The sequence below is a fragment of the Gambusia affinis genome, linkage group LG13 (assembly GCF_019740435.1).
Source record: "Gambusia affinis linkage group LG13, SWU_Gaff_1.0, whole genome shotgun sequence".
NCBI lineage: Eukaryota > Metazoa > Chordata > Actinopteri > Cyprinodontiformes > Poeciliidae > Gambusia > Gambusia affinis.
The window spans coordinates 23,511,595-23,535,106 of record NC_057880.1 but is presented as its reverse complement, the minus strand read 5'-3'; the positions used below and the strand labels follow the sequence as shown (position 1 = coordinate 23,535,106).

The 23,512-nt window shown below is 35.5% G+C and overlaps 2 protein-coding genes across 3 annotated transcripts; one reads left to right on the top strand and one right to left on the bottom strand.

Moving 5' to 3' along the window:
* Nucleotides 1-757: 757 nt before the first annotated feature.
* Nucleotides 758-13,430, top strand: LOC122842210 (L-threonine ammonia-lyase). Of its 2 annotated transcripts, none has more exons than XM_044135862.1 (11): nt 758-958; nt 5,151-5,472; nt 6,040-6,156; nt 6,236-6,477; nt 7,525-7,690; nt 8,830-8,929; nt 9,764-9,839; nt 10,008-10,133; nt 10,836-11,003; nt 11,088-11,145; nt 11,772-13,429. In XM_044135862.1, the coding sequence occupies exons 2-11, from the start codon at nt 5,329-5,331 to the stop codon at nt 11,868-11,870; spliced, it is 1,296 nt and encodes a 431-aa protein (XP_043991797.1). In that variant the 5' UTR covers nt 758-958; nt 5,151-5,328; the 3' UTR covers nt 11,871-13,429. The 2 variants fall into 2 exon arrangements, with proteins under 2 accessions (XP_043991797.1, XP_043991796.1); XM_044135861.1 differs by lacking the exon at nt 758-958 and adding an exon at nt 982-1,216 and having other exon boundaries at nt 11,772-13,430.
* Nucleotides 13,431-14,266: 836 nt separating this feature from the next.
* On the bottom strand, nt 14,267-21,680 carry tmem254 (transmembrane protein 254). Its single transcript, XM_044135863.1, has 4 exons — nt 21,545-21,680; nt 19,105-19,208; nt 16,363-16,422; nt 14,267-14,905 (listed from the first exon to the last, which is right to left on the bottom strand). The coding sequence occupies exons 1-4, from the start codon at nt 21,620-21,622 to the stop codon at nt 14,785-14,787; spliced, it is 363 nt and encodes a 120-aa protein (XP_043991798.1). The 5' UTR covers nt 21,623-21,680; the 3' UTR covers nt 14,267-14,784.
* Nucleotides 21,681-23,512: the final 1,832 nt, after the last annotated feature.

Genomic DNA, 23,512 nt, shown 5'->3' with positions numbered 1-23,512 from the left:
GTACAAATAGATTTGAATAAAAAACTAACTTCCAAGTAACTTTTCAGTAATAAATATCAGGTTGGAAATAACTCATTATTATAGATGAAAAAATACTAGTTCCTCTGGTAGATTATTTAACTTAGAACAAGATATTTACCCCATAATACACTGCAAAAACACAATATCTTACCAAGTATCTTTGGTCCAATTTTTACTGCAAATATCTTACTACACTTGAAATAAGACAAATTAACTTGCAGTTAACATTTCAGCAAAGATATAGGAGTTAATGAAAAAGTATTATTTCCACTGGCAGATTACTTCACTTATAACAATACATTTTTTATACATTAAAAAAAAATATTTACATAAAACAAGCTCCTGTATATTTCTGAAAAGTTACTTCTAAGTTAATTTTGCATTATTTCAAATGTACCAAGATATTTACACTAGAAACTGGACCAAAAACACTTGGCATGTAAAACAGAAATAGGATAACATGGTTGTATTATTTAATAGGATATGGTTATGTAACAATTCCCATGATATAAGTGAAACCATCTGCCAGTAGAACTAGTACTTTCTCATCAGCATTAAGGAATTATTGAGTTAAAAGAAATTCCTATCTTGATGAAAAGTTAGTCTGTCTTTTCTCAAGTGTACTAAGATATTTGCACTAGAAACTAGACCAAAGGTACTTAGTGAAAGTGTGTTGTTAAAGTTTCCCTTCCATGCAGCAAGTCAAAAAAAAGGTTTTTCCCCCTAAAATCTTTATCATCTTCACTTTTCATTCTCACTCCATGGTTGTTTCCTGTGTGTGGTGTAGCTTCCAGTTCACCTGCCTGCAGATAAACCCTAATTCTCCATCTATCTCCTTAGACCGTCTGATTAGCATCGCGTCACAGAAAGGGGAAGTAATCCGCGCCCAGGAATAGAGCCGCAGCAGAGACTCTCCACAGCCGCCATGTGTCTGCAGGTAATCCGCTCTTAAATACCTCCGGGGCAGGCAGCTCGGGTTGGGCAGGAGCTCCAGTCAGTGTCCTGTTATCCCTCGGACACGCAGCAGCCCAAGCAGGAGGGGGATTCGGTTTCCAGCGCTCGGAGTTTCCTCGGTCAGGATGAACTTTGCGGCCCAGTTATTCTACTCCAGCTACCTGAGCGAACGACTGGAGCGTTTGTTTTCACCGAGGCCTGCAATTAAAGTCAGCGAGGAGAATGACCCGTTCTGGGCGAGGTGGGACGTAGCAACCAGTAGAGACCCAAACCCCCGACCTGCTCCGAGCTAGCAACCAGTCTCGCTCCAACTGCAACACTAGCTGCGTTTCCTTTACAAATGCGCGCAAATATTTGTAGCTGCGCTTCATTTGGCCATAAAATTAAAAGAACGAAAAATAAATTTGTGTAATAGAAACACGGCAATTTCGGAAAAGTTCACGTTTTTCGATAAAAAAAAAATAAATAAATGTTTTTGCTAAGACAAAGCGGTATGTTAGCCGTACAGCATAATTTTTTGCGTCAAACTAGTCACGTGATCAATAACCGGATGTTACTACTGGCAAAAAAAAAACTACGAAGAAGATAAGGGGTAAAATTAAATAAGTGTTCACTTCTTCCTACTTCTTTTCAAACAGAAAAGTAGCGGTAAACTATTAATTTTTTGTTCTTGGTTATGAATGCACATGTTTTGCTCTGTCCCACTGATTACTTGTTCTGTTGTCTTTTAAAAAACAATCTGTTTTAAATAAAAATGAATAAATAAAGAAGATGACAGGAAGTGATAGGGGGATGATGGTGATTTCTCACTAGAGTTCTCATAGCATGGCACAGTTCATAAAAAGTTGTGTGTTCCTTGGGCATGTTGAATGTATAGCTCTTCTGTAAAATCTGCGACTATAATTTTCCCAAAATGTAAGAGGTTTGTCGTCTCCTCTCATGGCTGATTGATGATGAGCGCTAGCACCGCGACTAAATTATGAATACATCTCCTGGAACTGTTTACATCTCTCACTGCTGTGATTTTTAATGATTTATTGCATGAAGAAGGTTATTTACTTGTGATTTTAATTGTATTTCTTATTTAATGGAGACACAGCAAGTGCAAAATTGTGGGGGGTTTTTCACTATTAGCAGAATATCATCAAATATTTGCTCACATTTGGAATGGAAACACCGTTACTGGTCTTTCTTATCCTTGATTTGGTTGGCCAGGCCGGGTTTCTCTCATGTTTACCTTCGCAGTTGGTCCATCCAATTCCCACAAAATTCTCTTTCTCTGTTTGGTTTCCTGTTCATTTTGATTGTTTTGCCAGAAAGGCAGACAGAAACAGAAGAAGAGCCTCCTAAGAGTCATTTGGTCACACTTTTAGTTCTGCTCTCATGCAGACAGAAAATTCAATTGATGCCAAACCTCAACACTGCAAAAACACAAAATCTGACCAAGTATTTTTGTCTAGTTTTCAGTGCAAATATCTTACTACACTTGAAATCAGAGAAAAAGTAACTTTTCAGCAAAATATAGGAGCTTGTTTTAAGTAAATTTCATAACATTTATGAAAACATTCTAGTTCTACTGGTAGATTATGGCATTTTCCCCATTTTATAAGTGAAATATTAAGGTATCATTGACTTAATAGTGTCTTATTTCAAGTGTAAAAAACACATGAAAAACTAGACCAAAAAAATGTTTCGTACACTTCAAAAACACAAAGTCTTACATATTTCTAGAGTAAATATCTTATTACACTGAAATAAGACCAAACTAACTTAAAGTAACTTTTCAGCAAGATATGGAGGCTTGTTTTAAGTAAATAATTCCTTAATATTGATTTAAAAATACTGGGCAGATAACTTATAACATGGGAAAAATATCTTCTTATAAGTTAAATAATCTGCCAATGAACTAGTTCTTTTTCATCAAAATTATGAAATTATTTACTTAAAACAAATATCTGTATCTTGCTAAAAATGGCTTTTAAGTTAGTTTTGTCTTATTTCAAGTGTACTAAGATATTAGCATGAGAAACTAGACCAAAGAATACAAAGAATACTGGACATTAAATAAAGCACCGTCATGGTCCTCAGAAAAAGCTTCATCCTTCATCCAAATGAACTCTTTGAGGAAGACCTGTTAAAATGATAAAAGCCTGCTGGGTGAAATGCCTCCTTGACCTGCTTTGCTCCATCCTCAGTCTTTATTTTTTGGACCATTTGAAGCAGAATAAGCTCCTGCTTATCACTTCATCCCCTCTTCTTCTCCTTTGAAGAGGCTCTTCAAGGTTGCCATGTTTTTCTTTTCCTTTCTTTGATGCTTTTTTTTTTATTGAACGCTGCCCTTGATTCAAAGCTCATCCAACGCAGGTGCAGCTTTGGACTTTTCTCTTATTCTCATTCACAGCTATAAGGGCACTCAGTTTTCAGTGGACTAAATACAACGGATAAAATGGGGCAGAGAGTGTAATGGATTCGTGAGACCAGGTGAAAGGTGAATGGGCTGCTTATAATAGATCACGGTGAAAGAAATAGAGCAGGGTGTTGTCTGCAGAGACAGATTTATCCGAGAGAGCAGCTCCACCTGGTGGCCATCTAGCAAAATAAAACCACATCCGCTAAATCCATTTTGATTTGTTTTAGTGCCTAAGCACATTACTTAATGCATTGTGGGTAATCCTTTATGTTGCAGAAGGCCTGCTCTATAAATTACGCTTCAGAGTATGCATGAAAAAAAAAGTCCAAACCAGGTTTGTTTGGTGTCCTCTGATAAATGAGAGTATATATTGAACAAAATTAAACAGTTCAGATTAATTGTGTCCAATTACCAAGCTGTTATAAATCAAACTATCCTCCCTTCAGCTCTAAATTGCCACTCAATTTACATATCCTTTAAAAGAGCAACCGAACTTTCCAATAAATCATAAGTAGACTTATTGATGTAATCAGTCACAGCCACTTAAAGCTGGATAGATGTGAAAGATGAATCAGTTCGGCTCAGGCTTAAAGGATTTATTATTCTGTCTACACTTTTACTGAGGCCAGTTATGTTTCTTATAACCCAGGAAATACGAGAAACTGTCATTTTAAAAGTGTTTATTGTGATAAAAGTGCTTTAAGAAGAAGGTACAAGCATCAAAAGGAAGTAAATGTGTGGCCATCTTGAATGTTGTCAGTTTAGAGATGAAATGTAAGGGAAACGTCTCATAATGTTTTCAGATAAAGCTTTTTAAGCTCATGGTGGTTTTGTTTGGTTGTTTAGTCACAAAACTGCAACACCTTTTTCACCTCACACGAGTCATGTGATCAACAAACGGACGTTACTACAGGCAGAAAAGACGAAGAACACAACAGGAAGTGCTAGGAGGACGATGGCGCAGCAATTAAATATCTTTAATCAAATTTTTTTCCCTCTTGGTTTCTATTCTAAAAAAAAGCTGCAAGCTTTAATTCTCAGAGAAAAATCATCTTATTAGCAGAACAAAGACGTAATTTTACCAGAAGAACATCTTAAAAATACGAGAAAAATACTTGAATAATTAACTTTCTGTTATTTTGTGTGTTGGGGTTTTTATAAAATTACTAATTTATTCCTCTAATGCTTTATACTTTATTATATTAAAACTTTATCCTCGTTTTATTTTGACTTTATTGTCATATAACGATTATACTATTGCTATGATTGTATTCTTGTAATACTATGACTTTATTCTCATAACTGAAAAAATTATTTATAGCTTAGTTCAGTCATATAATTGACGTAAATTCAAAGTCCAAGATAAAGATGCTGTAAAAACGCTTGTCAAACAAAATGGCCGCCGTGGGTCTGCTGACATCACTCTGAACTATGGATACCCAAGGAGTGCATTAGTGGAAAATTATCCATATTTTCCAAAAATTAAATCTAAAGAATAAAAAAAAATAATCAATTAAATAAGATTAATTTATTGCCCTGAAAGCTGAAATTGGTTAAAATTTGGTCTTTCAGAAAACTAAGGAACCAAAACGTTTGACCAAATCAGAGGTCTGGGAATTGTCTTTGAGCAATCTTAAGATATTTAGATTTGTCAAGCTTTTGGTTACGGATCTCTAATAGAGGTTCCAATGGGTTTAGTATCTTCCGACAAGAATATTAGCATCTGAAAGTTATTCTATGTCCTTCATTTGTTTTATTATTTCAGGGAGGAACTGCGTCTTGGCCCCAGTCTACCAGGAGGCTCCTACAAACCCGTCTGTAATGGCGCCGTGGGCCGCCGGCCGACTCTCATTGAACCAGAGCGTCTCAAGGACTTTGGTGAGGAGGAACTTCTCAATGGAGATGTCAAGTACCACCAAACCAGCGTGGCTGGAACCCCGGAGATGAAGCTCATGGATCCCCCCAAAACCAGAAGAGTGAGTGAGTTCAGGATCGTCCCCAAACCTCCGGCTCAGTTCCTCCGATTTGAGGACATCAGCGCTGCAGCCTTCACGATCCAGTCAGCGATACAGAAGACACCTTGCACGGTATGCTGGTTGTGTGAATTTATGAGGAAAACAGAGAGTGTTGTGTATTTAGCTTTTAGGCAGCTAATTCAGTTGAAATTCTGCCAGAAAAATCCATGTCAATGGGAGAAAGTTGAGACAGAGCAGAGTAGGGAGATGAGAATTGAGTTGAATGAATGAATTACATTGTTGGAATGAAGAGTGGGTCAAAGTTCATCCACTGTGATGTAAGCAAGTTGTTTGTGGATGGCAAGTCAAAAACAAAACACTTGCCTTTTCCAGCAGCCATTGTACCGCAGTAAAACCAGCTGGCTGGATTGCTAGGTAGCGTATGGAACCCTGCTGGGGTTGCTGGGTAACAGGTGCTAATTTGGAAGGTTTTTGAAGTGGCTTATTTTCCAGACACCAAAAAACATGAAGTTTTTCCCCAAAAATGTCTCTATGTGTTGTTTTTTTATTAATATTTTAGAAGCAAATGGAAGAAGAAAGATGTGAATTTTCCATTATAGGTCCCCTTTCATATCTAGTTTGAACAGAAAACAGCAGCCAGTGAGCATTTAACAGATGATGCTGCTTGTTTATGCGCAGTATTCCAGACTGTCCAAGCAGTACGGAATGGAGATCTTCCTGAAGAAGGAGCATCTTCACTACACCGGCTCTGTGAAGGAGAGAGGAGTGCTGTACCTGCTCACCTCCCTCACACAGGTAAATACAGGACCTCTTTCTGCTCTGATCGTTTGTGAATCAGGGTGACGATGATAACCGTGGGTTTGTCTCCTCCCAGGAGCAGCAGAGGAAAGGTGTGATCGTGGCCACCGACTGTAACTTCTCCATGGCCGTGGCTCACCATGCGGCCGAGCTGAAGATACCGGTGTTTGCCATCATGCCATCAAGCTGCTCTTCTCCACGCCTGCGTACCTACAGAGACTACGGCGCCATGGTCATCTCGTACGGCGGCACCAGCCACGACTCCCAGAACCACGCCCGCTACCTGGCCAAAGAGAACGGATACCTCTACCTGGAAGAGTCAGTCTCATTTTAAGACTTGTAACATCAGAATTCAGATATGCTGGTAAAGCATGAGGACAAGGCTGAAACGATTAATCAGATTAATCGATTACTGAAATAATCGTCAACTAATTTAGTAATCGACTTATTGTTGAATGGAGTAAACAGTGTAACAAAGTGCACATCATGGTGATGGCAGCACCATACTGTGTGACTGTTAGCCCTAATATCTGAAACAATTAATCGAATTAATTGTGATTAATCATGATTAATCAATTACTGACATAATCATTAACCAAATTAATTAAATTCAAGGTTTTTTGTATAACAGCACATTTCAGCAACAAGGCAGTTCAAAGTACTTTCCATCATAAAAATATGATATTAAATATTATTTAAATTATGAAACAAGCATTAAACATTACATTTTGTGAAATCTAATCAAAATCATCAATGCACATCACAAAAAGTAATGGATTAATCATTAACTGGAGGAAATGGTCTAAAAAATGCCACTTTGTGAAAGAACAATACAGTTAGAGCAATAATTAAGTCAAAAATGTGCAAAAATATATGCATTTTGTATTTAAGATTTTAAAAAAAAACTTTGTCTATAAATATGTTTTACCAATAACTCCTCAAGTGGCAGCTTTAGCTTCAATTGGTTACAATTCTGTAATAAAAATAAATGATCTCATATTAAGCAACTTTTGCTGTTCAAATATTCTAAAAATAAAAAACAAAAAAAAATCAACATCTAAATCCTAAAATGTAATAATGTTAAGTTAGGCAGAAATGCTACAAATAATCAACAGTTCATCAAAGGAATGCATGCTATTGCGTATTAGGCAATAAAATAATTTTATTTAGCTATTTGTTTATGTGTATTTATAGTATTGTACAAAATAAATTTAGTGTTTAAATGAAAAATATGCAGAATGTGCCAATATTCTGATGTCTGATTACTGGATTAATCATCAGAATAATCATCAGAATAATTGATTACTAAAATAATTGCTAGTTGCGGCCTTACATGAGCACATCTAAGCCTTTCCTTGTTTCCAGGGATGAGAGTGCAGCGTACCTAGCAGGACTGGGAACTGTGGGCTTGGAGATCTTTGACCAGATTCCCAAAGTGGATGCAGTGGTTATTCCTGCAGCAGGACAGTATGGACTTCTGGCCAGCGCCGCCGCCGCCCTCAAATACCTCAACTCCCAGATTCTCGTTATAGTAAGTACCCATAAACTGTACTGAATGATGATAATAACGCTTTTTTTGGTGCTGAGTTACACCGAGGCTGCCTATGTTACAAGGAGACGTTATCAATAGTTCACAATGTGACAAACATTTTCTAGAAGTTACAGGTTACTTTCCAGATCAGGGGTGTCCAAACGTTTGGTCACATGGGCCAAAACTGTCAAATCAAACGTATTTGTGGGCCAGAAATAAAATAAAATCAAGCAAAGAAAGTAGTGAAGTTTTTCTACAAAATTATTAACAAACAACATAATTAGCAAAATGGACCTTTTTCATCACATATCCCTAATTTAAAAAGGATATTTTGCACATTTGCTGTTTGCTGTACAGCTTACTTTATCAAAACAAAATCTTTCCAAGTATTTTTGTTTAGTTTTTAGTGCAAATATCTCAGTACACTTAAAATAGGACAGTAATATTTCAGTAAGATATAGGAGCTTGTTTTAAGTCAGTAATTATTAAGTATTGATGAATTAAATTGGAAGATTATTTTTGCAAGTGGAACTAGAATTTTTTCATCAAATTTACAAAATTATTGACTTAAAACAAGCTTGTATATCTTGCTAAAACATTACTTTTAAGTTAGTTTTGTCCTATTTTAAGTGTAATAAAATATTTGCACTAGAAACGAAACAAAAATAATGTAAGACTTTGTGTTTTTTGCAGTGTACAGTTTGCTTTCCAGAGATTTTCCAGAAATTTGTTTCCAGATTTAACTTTTACAGGTTTCTTTGATAGACAATACAGTTTATTTTCGCAGAAGTTACTTTACCGTCAGTAACTTTTACATGTCACTTTCTGTGAACATAAACAAAAAAAAACAACTAACTTTTCGAAAACGTAGCCAGTTATTCACAATTCAAAGTTCTAAAATAGAAAAGAAAACTTAAATTTCCTATTGTAAATAGTAGTTTTCACAGTGGCTTCAATGGAAACATTAATGTGAAAAGCACTTATTAAATAATCAAACACATCCCCAGAAGATTCTGGGTTGATATGAATTAGAAAGTATTGTTTTCTAATCTGCCTTTGTGATTTCAACCACACTGGATGTCATTATCTTTAAATACTTATGCACATTTAAATATTAAAAATTGAACTTTTTTTAACAGGGAGTTGAACCAGAAGGTTTCCCTCTGCTGCTGCAATCTCTGAAAACAGACGGCCCGATCAGAAACCTACACAGCAACCCGAATAAGAAGCTGTATGGAGGTGAGAAGAAAACGGTTCTTTGTTGATGTGCTTTGATTCAAAACCCATCAAACTTTGAAGAACCGTTCATAAAGTTACACTTTCAAAAACTAACAGCATTAATTTGGGTTTTTTAGCCTGACATGAGAGTAAAAATAGGTTCATTATTCAAAGTCACAATTCACCATGTCGTTTATTCTTTTATTTACTACTAAATATTTATTTTACTGCTGAATAGTTAGCAGTAAAAGAAATATTTAGTTACCAAATAAAATATTTTTTTCAAAATTAAATATTTTTTTTCAAACTAAAATATTTAGTTGCCACAATAAATATTTAGTTTCAAACTGAATGTTTAGTTCCAAAGAAAATATTTAGTTAGCAAGATAAATATTTAACTTTAAACAAAATATTTCAGGCACTAAAACTTAATATTTGGTATTAAACAAAAATATTAAGCTGGCAAGTTACATGTTTACCTCCAAACAAAACATTAATTACTAATCTAATTATTTAGCTTCAATGTTCAACTAAATTTGCATATTAGCTAAATATTTACTCTGAGTTAAGTATTTAGCTTGCTCTTTAAATATTTAGTTTAAAACTGAGATATTTATACATTTTATGGTGAAAATAATGACTTTGAAAAATAAATTTTTATTATTGTCTAAATATAAAAATATTTCTGATAATTTCTGACAGTGTAACTTTAGAAGCTGTACCTTAAACCGTTATCTATGCAGGTAGTCACGCTGATAATGACGAAATCTGTTAACTTTCTGTTCACATGTTGGTAGAACGCAATAGATAAACGTCTTTTCTTACTGGTTTCTATGGTATTATTTCTCCTTTCAGATTTTAACGAGGGTTCGCTTGGTGCAAATACCTTCCATCTGTCCAAGAAACTGATAAACAAAGTTATTCCTGTCAGGTACTGAAACTCCACAACAAATCCACACCATGATACCAACAAAAAAAAAAAAACTCTTATTATTGAAGAAGTGAGAGGAACAACGTTGTATCTCCAGAATAATCTCACCAGTGATCTTTTATCCTTGGTAAATTCAGTGTGAATTTTGATTTCTGTTTTTGTTGTCAGTGAGGAAGACTCTCTGGTGGCGATGCTGCGATTTCAGGAGGTGGAGCACTCCACAGTGGACACAGTGGGAGCCATGGGACTGGCGGCCATATTGGCAGGGCAACTTCCAGAACTAAGAGGGAAAAAGTGGGTCAGATATTTTGACGTTGTCGTAGTTCAGCAGCTGGTTTCAGTCTAAACTCGGAGGTTTGACCCAGTTGCCACCCTGGGGGGTTGACATTATCACAGCTGGGTAGTAACTAGTTACATTTACTTAAGTAACTTTTTTCTTTTTTTATATATATTTACTTTTAAGAGTATTTGTACTTTTTACTTTTACTTCAGTAATCTTATTTTGAAGTATTTCTATTCTTACTTCAGTAAGATTTCTGGATTTTCTAACCACTGAATGAAAAACAAACATGTTTTAACCAAAAATTCACCAGACAGACACACACCTGCAGTTTCTGTTAAAGTTTTTTGTTGAGGGAAACTGATCTGGAAAGTTTTCTTTTGACTGATTGTATTATTTTTTTTATTTATATAAATTATTGTCACTTAATTTATAACAATAAATTAAAATACCAACATTTCCACTCAACTGTATGTTTTGGTCCATCTGTTTTTTGTAATTTGTAAATATTAAATCATTGATAATTCGATCGGTTACTCAGTACTTGAGTAGAATTTCTACCAAATGCTTTTTACTCTAACCTGAGTAATTTCTTGCGACTTTTTACTTCTACAGTAAAAATATGTTGAAGTAGAGCTACTGCTACTTGAGTACAGTTTTTGTGTTTAGGCATCACTGGCCACCATTTTGGCTCATGCTAACCGTTTCTGCTGCAGGGTGGTTGTTGTGGTGAGCAGCGCCAACATGGAGCCGGACCTGGTGAGGCAGTGTGTGGACCGGGCTCTGGTGCTGGACGACCGGGTCAGTAAATTCTCAGTTCAGCTGGGAGAATGGCCAGGAGACATGGCCAAACTGCTGGACGTCCTGTCCAGAGAGGACGTCAGGTAAGGACAGGTTCAGACTTAATCTGTTCCCATTTTGGTGCCAGACGCTTTCTTTAACTCTGCGTGTTTTCGTTCTCCTCCCAGACTGCTGGATATCTGCCATCGCAGACACAGTGACAAGTCAGACGTCTTCAAAGCAAAGGTAGACGAGTAACTTGTCCTTTTCTGTCCTTTTTCATGATTTCATTAGTCACAGAGTCTTCAGTCAGAGGCTTCTTTAGAGATGCTGCAACTAGGCCAAATGCGTATGTACATTTTGCACAGTTCTGGCTTAATTCATTATAGTGCTCATAGTATCTACATTTAAATTACTTTTGATTAGTACTTCAGATAAATAATTTGTAAGAAAATTATGTTGCTGATCATTTTAAACTACATCTGCATCTATTGGCCAAATTTGTATCAGTTTTCCAACTGCTGTTTTGAATTGCACACAAAATAACTTTAAGGGTCACGAAAGGCCTACGGCACTTTGGACGCCCCTGAAATAAAGTTTTACCAAATTTACTAATTTCCCAGGATCTAGCCAAGTTCAAATCCTCAGGCCACACATAACACTTTTTCCTGGACTCGGTTTCTAATCCCCCTAATTCTGATTAGAAACAAGCTAAAAAGTCTCTTAATCTCTGGCCTCGTCATGGTTGCTTCTCCGGCCCAGACTAATTATTGCGTTGTTCGCCAACCGGCTGCAACAAAAGGTGAAAGGTCTGGGCTGATTAGCAGGCGACCCCATAGCTCTGAAGCGTACGTGTTTGTTGTGTTTGACAGGTGGAGTGCGTGGTGGAAACAAGGGATAAGACGCAAAGCACTCAGCTGCGCAAGACGCTGAACGAGCGCTACCCTTCGATATGCTGGCTGGACCGGTGATCGAAACAAGAGGAAAGAAGATGGAGTGTAAATAAATTTGGAAGGGATTCCCAACACATCCTTCAGTAGGACAATAACCAACTAATAACCAATCTCTGGATCTAGCTCTTATCAGAATAAAACACTCTGAATTAGCAGCAGGTTGGATGGTGTGGTTAGTTTCAAGATAATTTCCCATTAACATTATACAAGAAAAGACCAAAAGTAAGGGTGCACAGATTGCAGTTTCTTTAAAAAGCCAGACCTGCCGATTCTAATTTTGGCCGATACCAGACTTTTTTTTGTCTGTTCAGCAATCCACTCGCTCCGCCATGATAGGCGTCAAAACAACCAATGCGCTCCTTTAAAGCTAGTCGAAACAACAAACAGCTTAATATCTCTTCTATTTAGTTGATTTCAGCTTAAAGGGTGCTGCACAAACAGACAAGGATAGAAACCAAACTTGTCATTTTATTACATAACTTAACGAGGAAAGATACGGATAGAAGCCGTCAATCATAACGACTGTCAGCTGTTAATGATTGTCAGCCCTCGGTGTAACCGCTGAAGTGCAGCAGAACAAATCTGCTGCAAATTACTTTTTACGAGGTAATTACATCAACGTTCATATACTGTGTATGTATAATTAGAAAGATATCAAATATTGCTTTATGGAGAAGGTGCGCGTTTAACCGTAACCATGGAGACAATACCACAGTCATGTAGCCTAGCATGTATGGGAAAAAACTGGTTAGCATCTCATCTGTTGTACGTTTTTAAGGCTGCTCTGGTGTAAGGGGAAATGTTTTGTTATGTTTTTATGACATAATGATATAAATCATGTGGTGTGAATTCATGCAAAGTCGGTAATTTGATCATCACGTCAAGAGGGGGGAGGAATGTGTCTGTTTCTAAGCTAACTATTTACAACTTTTATAAGTACAAGCAGGTGTGTTGCGTTCACAGACAAATTAGCTTTGCTTGAAAAAGTAGAAACCATGAATAAACTGGCAAAAACATTTTCCGTCACTCTGTTCAACACTCCCCTCCCTCATTTCCGACGTCCATCGTGGCGCCTCCAATGATAAAGGGACGTAGTGACAAACGGTCAGGACAGCGGTTGGTTTTAGATCGTCTTCATGTGTAAGTATCGGCCAGTCTCACAAAATTAAGGACATCGGCGCAGATAAATTGTTGCACCCCCTAAATAAAAGTAAATATTTTCAGAGTATATATATTTTTAAGAAGCTGTACATACTTCTGTGTTTATACACACCACTGTAGAAGTGTCAGAGAGAGACAACAAAAGCGAACAAATTATTTTGTTTTGTTGTCTGTGCAGATTTTATGAAAGAAAAAACTTGTGTAATTTCTTAAGAGAAAAAGTGAGTGAAAATGGCTTGGTGAGTTTTGTCTGACGGTTCCTGGGCTGCTAAAGATGAGCTAACGTTGTTAATGTCTTTCAGCAGAGGGCAATGTGAAAACCTGTTGCTTTGAGATGTAAAACCTGAGGTTGAGCAGTGCCCTGTCCTGCTGACGAAGCTAAAATAAAACTGTGGTAAATATCCAAACAATTTCAAACGAATTCTTTGTTTGATTTTCTGATGTTTATTTTTAAAAAGTGACTGAATCTGGGATTTTATGACAGGTAGAAACATTAAAAAAAACACAAATTTACTCCATTAGGAGCTACTGTGGTAAAACTACCAGAGGTATGACATCCATCACTTACTTTAAAAAAAGAAAATAAAAAAATTAAGAAAAATTAAATGCAAATTTTTTAGCATTTGAACACTAAAGAAAAATGTATTCCTACATAAAACATTGCATTTATACGACCATGAAAATACAATTTTAAAAATTACAAGAATAAAGGCATGTTATTGAAACTTTTTCACAATATTATGACTTTATTCATCTATTATTTTGACTCCAAGGTTGATTTTATTCGTGTATTTTAACTTTATTCTCATATGATCTCATCCTCTTAATATTATGACTATTTTTATTTTATTTGAGATCCTTTATTAGTATGCCCCTCTGTTGTACATTTATGTAAATCATTTTCCAAATATTAGAAATTTATTTTAAGTCATATTCAATATACATATATAAGTTTTATAACAGCTGGAGTTAACATAGTTACTTAAATGTGATGTAAAAAGGTAGTATGTGCCTGGAAAATACATGATTCTGTCTCTTTAAGGTTCTGTAGTTTTATATCCAAAGTCCAAAAACCAGCCTGACCTAAAGGTCTGCAGCTGGACTTTAAGAGCTGTGAGCAAATATCTATACAACTGTGTGAAATTTATAGACTTTTAGAGGGTGTAAATAAGTAAATGTTTTTGTAATTATATCCAGATCCACAAATTTAACGTGTGTATTTTTCCAGATAAACAATGTAAATGAAACAGAAACCAGTTTGCAAATTCTCTTTATTGAAGACTTTCAGCATCCTCGACAGGAAGCAAGAGCGCCGTAGAGTGACAGAGATAAATATGAAAATATCTCTTATTTTTTAAAATCTTCTGTCGAGTCGACAGCAGCGTACCTGTGCCTGACGTTACGACTCAGCAGCAGCGGAGGATTCTCTATTGCAACCTCGCAGGCTTGTTGTAAATATCATTAGAGCACAGAGTAATTGATTCAGGACTCCTGTTGTATTGCACATAAAATCTATCTGAAGGCAGATTAATTAATTAAACAACTCCTATCAACAATATTATTAATTTAACATCAATTCTAACATTTTCTCCAGCTTTTCTACCTAGAAAATAAATGGAATGTAGTTTAAATGTATGCACCAGTGAATTAAAGGTTACAACAGACACTTATTCAATTTCTAGTGTTTTTATCATCAGTTTTCCCTCATCGTAGGGGGAAAAGGCACCAGGAATGTTCAGCTGTTTCGCTCTGGAGGCTCCGCCGGCTGCATTCAGTACCTTTTTTGGCGCCTTGGGTTGTACTTAATGAGCAGGTTGAGCGAGGCGTAGCCGAACAGGAACGTCTGGCCGACCCACCGCCAGCGAATGGCCTGTTGGTTGATGCCTTTGTCTCTGTGAGGAATCAAAAATAAATGATAATAAAGCGTTAGTGACGGTTTTTAGATGCGATCCTGTTCTTTTGGTGCTCATATGCTTGAAATTCAAGCACTTTTCAAGTATTTTCAAGGTAAGTTTTCAAACTTTTCCAGCCCAACACTGGAAAAAGGCACTTTTCGATATCGGAGGTTTATCTGCCGATACCGATCCTAAACAGAAAAACAAAACCAACTTCAAACCTCTCTCTTTTAAAAAATAAATATTAATGTGCTGAATTATTTAATAACTCTGCACAATAAATACACAATTAACTTCACAAGCTTGATCAGACACGTAGAAAACTTTAATTTGTTCATTCAGTGCAATTAGACAATGTAAAAACAAATAATGAAACTAAAATTGACAAAAATAGGTTGACTGCTTTTATAAAAAATAAACTGCAACAAAAAATTTTTAAATTGTTCAGAAATTGCAGTTTGGATTCTAAATAGAAAGTACTATAAATATTGAAGCATGATGTCACAGTAAATCAGAGTGAATGCTGTTTATTTTTATTTTTTGAGGCTAAATTTAAACACTTTTCAAGCATTTATATAAATATTTAAAGCATAGAGTTGGACTGAATAGATCTGCACTCATTGATCAGACACACTGTCACAGATACCCTAAATTATTTAAATTTTTTTTAAATATCAGGATCCATACATATATTAATATCGGACCGGTGCATCTCTGCTTAAAAAGACTACTATATGACATAAATTATTAGTATTATTATTATTACTGTGTTGTGATAGTTTTCTACATTCTACAGCAGGGACAAGGCAAACTAAAATATAAATAAATTTTATGTCTGTCTGAGAACAAAACCCCAATTTAACCATTTCAATATCATTGTTTAAAGTATAAAATATAAGAAATTACACATCAATAAGTAAGTGAGCCACTAGGAATAATAAACATTACCAAAAACAATCTCTAGAAATTTTCTGGAAATAATTTTCATAATTCTAACTGAGCTAAACCAAAGAAATTTTAGTCTGATTTTTAACTTCAGACAGAGAGAAAAAATTTTTTTACATTTCTTATTAACAGATGTATTAAAAAAATCATGTTTTCCACATTTAGGCTTTTAATAAACGTTAGATTACGTTTGATTACAAAACTGTGCAGCTTGAATATCAAGAACTTTCAAGGACTTGATACAGAAATCAAGCAAACTTTGAAATGTTTATCCTAACATTAGTGAATAAGATACATATTTATTTAAGTTTTTGTTTAGTTTAGAGAAAATACACAACAAACTCAAACTTGAACACCAAACTTTTGTTTATAAAATGATTTTAAAACATGTTTTTTTTCTGTTATGTTCGTGCTCATAATGATTATATGCAACTGTCAAATGAGTTTAAATAAGATCAGCCTGAGCTCTACCACCACCTAGTGGACGGTTAGACTCCCTGCAGTCTTACCTGCACAGCTTAAAAGCGTAAGCAGCTTCCAAGGCATGAATAGCAACGGCTGCACACCACCTGGAACAGACAGAAAAACGCATTTAATCACCTAAAGAGAACTTAAAACATACATTTGTCTCGTTTGTCCCTCTAAAAAGTCTTTATCCTGCTTTTACACAATTTTATTGATTGTATCACTACAAACTGGGACACCAGGACTGGGAGTTTTGAGTCCGTTTTTTTACCCGGTTCTGTGAAACCAGAGGCAGCCAGAGAGCCGCGTTCTTACTGAAACAAATGGTCCAGTAAATGTTTAACCCTCCTGCTGCAGTCTGAGTTTCTGGAGAGGATCACAAGGCTTGGAGACGCTTTATCTACGCAAATCACTGGATTTGTTTTATCTCTACAGACAGACGCCTTGACGTCGGTTCAGACCGCCGCACTGCAAAAACACAAAACCTTAACAACTATCTTTAGTCTTTTTTTCTAGTGCAAATATCTTAGTAACCTTGAAATAAGACAAAACTAACTTATAACCAGATTATCAGCAAGATATAGGAGCTTGATTTAAGTAAATAATTCCTTAAAGCTAATAAAAAAGTGCTAGTTCCTGTGGCAATTATTTCACATATAAGATATTATTTTTATATTATAAGTGAAATAATCTGCCAGTACTTTATCAATATTAACAAATTATTTACCAAAAATAAGCTTCTATATTTTGCTGAAAAGTTACTTATAAGCTAATTTGGTCTTATTTCAAGTTTACTAAAATATTTGCAGTAAAACTAGACCAAAAATACTTGGTAACATTTAGTGTTGTTGCAGTGCGTTTCTCTCTGACCCACAGCCCGTCTACTTCAACCTGCTGACAAACCAGAACATGAACTCAAATTCCGCTTTAAACTTTAGAAAAAAAATAAAATAATAATAAAAAAGAAATGTTCCAAAAAAAAAACTTTAGAGACTCGAAACAAAAAGTGTCACTTTCCAAAACAAACGGTTTTAAACAAGAATCAAAAAGCAGAAACAGTGTAATACAGAAAACATTCCGAGTTAAAATCAGTTAATCATGTTAAATATAACATTTTGTTTATTTTTCTAACAGTTTTGAAGCCAACAGCCTGCAACACCAAGCAGGTTCAAGATGATTGACGGTTTTGAAACAAAATCACTTTAGGTTAATTTTACAGCAGTTAAGAGTCATTTTAGTTTAATTCTTTATGGAAAGCTCAGTCGTCTCTTTATTACTTCCTTATTTTAAATTAACAACTAGAGGAATAAAAACTGATAAACAGTTTGTTCTGTACAGCAGAGAAAATCCCAAAAGAAAAAGTTGAAATGACTGTCAAACTAATTTTCTCCGGTTCTTTATTAATAAAATTTGGAGAGGCTGGAAAGTGGCGTTCCTCTGGGACGGGGCTCGGCCCACTTGAAATGACTCACCAGTGATGTCACCTATTGCACCTCTTTCCAATGTTTTTCATCTTTTAGCTGGAGATTGAGACACTTGGACATTTTGTGTCATAAAATTATTTGTTTTGAAGTATGTATCTGGATAAAATTTGTAATTTGTGTTCATTTTACCTTTTTCTTTAAAGACAGATAACACCACAGTTACATTTTGTACCAATGAACAAAACTACAATAAATAAACTAAAATTGGTATCAATAATTAAACATTAAATATAAGTGAAATTTGACCATCTTTATGACTATTTAACTTCAAAATGTACCAAAACTACTTTACTTTGCAAAGAAAACTGACTGATATGGAAGGATTTGGAAATGAAGTCCTCTAAAGGTAGTACAGTTAATGAGCACCTGGAGAAAATCCACACACACAGAGGGAAAACATGCAAACTATATGCAGTAAAACCCAAAAAAGACCTTCTTCCTGCAGGGCAACAGCTGCAGACTGCTGCAGTCAGTTGAAACTTCATTTCCTCACAGCAGATAATCGGCAGAATATAGAAATCCTTTCGAAAATATTGATTAGAAATCAGGAAGTATACATCAGGAAGGTGCAAAATAATGAAGGGGTGAAATAAAGAGCAACAACCATCAGTCAGTCAGGAGCTGCGTTTCCATTACAAATGTACGGAAAACTTTGTCAATATTCCACTAACGTAAAAAATAAAATACTTTGACATTCTGGTAATTTGTGATTTCCACAAATTGAAAAACACAATTAAATCACAATTAAATTAGTTTGTTCATGCAATAATTCATTAAACCATCATCCTCCGACTACTTCTGCCAGTGGAGACGGCCGGTGGTTGATCATGTGACTCGTGATGCAAAACAAAAAAAAAAAAAAAGCCATAAAAATAAACCCATTTCAATACGGCTGAAAAACCACCTCATCCAAAACTGCCAATGGAAAAGCAGCAAGTCAAAACAATGGAGACTGAATGTTTCTTCCATCCTTTTATAGAAGATAAATCACTAAAGTCACCTTGAAGAACAGGAACGCCTGTTCTGCTTGTCACATGACTTGAATTTCTCCTCATATTCTACAGAAACTGCAGCAGTCATATGACTTTAAGGGCTAATTAACAAACCATTAAGATCTACTCATCAGGGTAAGTGTGACCAGCCGCGTTTTCACATGAATGGAGCTGATCAGCTGATGTTTTTACACATCACAGAAAGCCCTTTTCAGACTAGTAGAACTGAAGATTTGCATACTTTAAATTTTTTTTAACCGTCATTCATCAGGAGTCGCTGCGGTTGTTGCAACTGGCCCTAATCTCTTACCCTAAGTACAGCAGGTCAGCATGGTAATACAACAAGTGTCTGCACAAGCTGCCAAGCGGCCCGAGGCAATCCAACGGGATGACATCAGGTGTAAACACCAACAGCTGCAAAATAACAGTGGAGAGTTTAGGTGTAAAACACACAAAACAAACAATTTATACAGTTTGTGACTATGTTTTCTTTATACATTTTGACAAAATGTAATCAAAGCTACTAAGAACATTGCATTTTTCCATAAAAGTGATTTGTACCTTAAAATAATTTTAGTATTTATTATTAAATAAATTAATAAAAACAAGTTAGAAAAGTGTGACCTGGGATTAATTTCATATATGCTGCCATCTCCCTGTTCCTTTGTTTTCTTTATTTTAAATTCAAAACCAGTTTACTGATTCCAAAGAGAAACTAAATATTAGTTACATTTTGGTTATGGCTGCAGCCAGGAAGCGACTCCTGGAGCAGTCTGTGTTACAGGGAATCTAAAGCAGAATTTAATTCTGAACATCTCTGACTGAAGATATTCTGTTTTTCTAAGGCCCTAAAGAGGATACTCAGGGTTGTCCATCATTTTCTTAATTTTATGTAAAATTCAGCTGTTCTCAGAACAAAACCTGCCGTCTTTATCAGGTTGTTGAGCCTTTTTAGGTCCCTAAATTTAAACTTTTCTCTTCTAGTGGGGTTTTTGTTGCTTTGCATCATTTAAACTGAACTCTGCTGTCGTATTGATGAATGCTGTGAAGTCCAGGAGAACATCAGCATCCAGTTCAACAATAAGCTACAGAAAGACACTAACAAAGTGTGAAACTCCAATAAACGAGTCTTTGCGTCAGTTTCCACTCAGACCAACGAAGTGTGGCTTTTCTAGAGTCCGAACCAAATCGGTTTGGCTTTTAAATCATCAGTTCTGCACAACCAGAGTCACATGAAGTTGGATGAACAGAAGATATCTGGAGGAAATGAATCTGAATGAATAGTCTTTTATTATTTTACAGTCAGGGTGGGTTTAAAATTCGATTTGGATTATTTCACCACCAGTTAGCGAGGAAATGTCTGATTCCTTGACATTTAAAACGGCACAAACACAGAATTAAACTCTGCTTCAATTTTCTGTGATCTTTGTGTCTGCATTGGTTGTTATTTTTATTTTAAAAGAGATAATGAACATTAGAAAATATGCTAAAGTTAGCCAAAAAGGCTAGTTTTCATCTGCAGTCCCTCAATTAGTAAAAATACAGTGCAAAGCAGGCAGGCTAACAAGCTTCTTCCTTAAAAGAAAAACTGGAATAATAATAAAATAGCAAATAAAAAGCAAAGGTTAACCAGAAACTGGATGTGAAACACAAACTTCTAATATTAATCAATAAATAAACATGTTAAATTTGACACTTTTGCTTTTTCCAGGATTTATCTCTGTAGACTTAAGGGCAATGTTTGCTTTCTTAGCTTTATGTCACTTAGCTTATCTTTTCAACAACAACTTTTCAACATTTCAGTAAAGGAAATACATGATTTATTTTATTTATTCTACACATGTTTCATAACAGAAAATGTAAACAAATCAAACCTTTTTCTTGGTACCCAGAAGAGCAGAAAAAATAAAAACTAGATATTAGCTTCCGCTATAGTGCTAAGATAGCTTCCACTTTGTGTATTAATGGATATTAACGTATATTTGGTGTTTGAAATATTAAAGTAGGCACTTATCAGCGTTTTTATAGGAAGCCTTATGTATTTTAGCTATTTTCAGGTGGTTGTGAATGCAATAGATCAGGTTTAATTTAAAAGAAAACAAACTGAAAAACTGACACTGGTCAAAACTGAACAGCATTGTTAGGATAAATTCTTTAAAAAATACAGTTTGGCATGTTGGAAATGTTTAATCTCTTCTAAGGGGATCACAACAGGGAAACTTTTTTATTTTCCAATGCTGTAGAGCAAATCTACAATTTACACTGTAGGGCAACCTGACTCACCATGATGTTTTGCCTAATCTGCAAAGGTAGAACTCATTAAGATTATAATAACGTTCATAAATTCGGACATTTTGACGGAGAATAAGGAAGCTTTTTGTCGTTTCAACGTGAACTGGCTGCTGTTAGCTGCGTCAGACCAGCAGCTCCAGTCAATGAAAAGCTAACTTATAAAATGGACTTTAACCTAAAGTCTGTTTAACCCACCTGAGGACTTAATTAACACTGATAAGATTAGATATCAACACGATAGCCGCATTGACAGTTTTTAACTAAATAGGATACATTAAATGGCGTCAGAAAAGAACATTAAACTGAACTGCAGCAGCAGACGTTTAAATAATTTAAATAAACCCGGGGGAGGGTATATTAGGTAACCCCAACTGTGCGAAATACTTAATAAAAGTTTGTTAGGATCAGTTAATATTTGTCCTGGTTATGTTCAGTAGGAGAAAGTTTAAATTACTTACAGTAAAGAACCCAAATGAAACCGATATAGTAACGATCCAAAAGCGAGTGGTCCGTTTAAAATAACCGCCTACAGGCATTGCTGCTGTTTAACGTTGTTCTACTGTGGTGGTGCCGCCGTCAAATACGACCGACCCGAAACAACACGCACACGTCAACCTCAGAGGAGGCGTTTTTGTTGTTTTTTAAAAGATTCAGCCAAAAGCTCGTATAATAATAATAATAATTCTGTAGTAATAATATGACATATGTGTTTTACTGTGAGAAAATATTATGTTCTGTCAAGGCTTCAGAGTGAAGACGAAGAAACACAGTGCAAAGGTCAAGGATAAAGTTGTGGAACAGTTCAAGGGTTAGGTTATGAAACATTATTCTAGGTTTTGGATATCTCACTTGCTGCTGCTAAACTGTCTGACCTGAAAATAGGAAGAGTATGACACAACTACAAAGCTATCAAGACATGGCCGCTCAGTGTTAAAGGTATTTGTACAACTACAAAACAGAGCCATTGTACGCAGAAAATAAATAAGTAAATTCTCACCAAAAGATGCCTAATTTTTTTAATTAATCTAAAAAATAAAAATCTAGAAATCAAAACTTAGACATTTCTGAGTTTCAAAAGTCAAACATTTGCCAGAAAAAAACTCAGAAATTTTCCAAAAAAAAATAAAACTCAGACATATTTGAGTTTAAAAACTTGAATTTGTTTTACTTTTGGAAAATTTAAAAAGTCAAAAATGTTAAAGTTTCTTGATGTTTGATCATGTATTAAACATAAATACTATTTATAAAGAAAAACAGGATTTATTTGTTTCAAGTACAGCAGTAAGCATCTTGCAATACGTTGAACCGTTCCCAAGCCTTCTTCTGGAGTCTCTGTTTTGGAGGGTGGTCATCTTATTTGGAAAGGTTTTTGTTTGCCAAGATGATTTCACGCTCCAAGAATGCTGACATCAGGTGAGGTCAATCCATGACAGATAGCGTCTCATTGTGTTTTTATCTGTCAGGGTACACGCGTGACTTTCACATGAAAACCACATATGTGGTTCACACAACTTTTTTTCATGTGAATGATGTGTGAAACATGTGAATCGTGGGGCGTGCTGGAGGGGGGATAACAAGCCCCACGCTTGGAGGTCTTAGTCGCGGGTCCGACGTTAACCTTTGCCCCACTGTCCTCGTCCTCCTTCCTGTCTGCCTGCTGTCGCAAAAAATACGGGGCACTAAACTCTTTGGAAAATAAAAATAAAAATTGTGAAGGCACATGTAGCCTGTACGTGATTTTGGAACGTTTCATGGTGAATCACATGCGATTCACTAATTCACATCTTTCACATATCATTCATATGAAAAGGTTGTGTGAACTACATGTGTGGTTTTCATGTGAAAGTCACGTGATAAGATGTGAAAGTCACGTGATAAACGTGAAAGTCACGTGGTAACATGTAAAAGTCACATGTTTATCACGTGACTTTCACATGTAATTTTCATGGGATTTTTTTTGTAAGGGCAACCTTACATTCTTGCAGAGAAGTTTTAACCCACTTTTCTTTCCATGTTGCTTCAGTCGTGGCTTCACTTTGATTCTTTGGTTTTTCTGTCATTCTTTTGAACATTTGAAGCTGCGTTTGGGATCATTTAGCTGTTTGTGATGTAGTTTGGGCAAATCAAACTACATATTTCACTCTATAAAAATTTAGTATGCAGAGGAGTTCATAGTTCATCCAACGAAATAATTATTCATAATCATTGTGTGTTGTGTTTGTGCTGATATGTTATGTTTTGTTCTCTCCAAACATCTATACGTTAGCATGCTAGCTAGCATGCTAGCTAACGTTAATAAGCTAGCATGCTAACTGAGGTTCGTATAATCTGAGATGGAGCTGCTGAGTTTTTGCAGCCAGTTCATAATCTTACTTTTGCGGTGAATTTACTAGAATATCCAGGCCTGTGAATATTGTCAGCTTTCT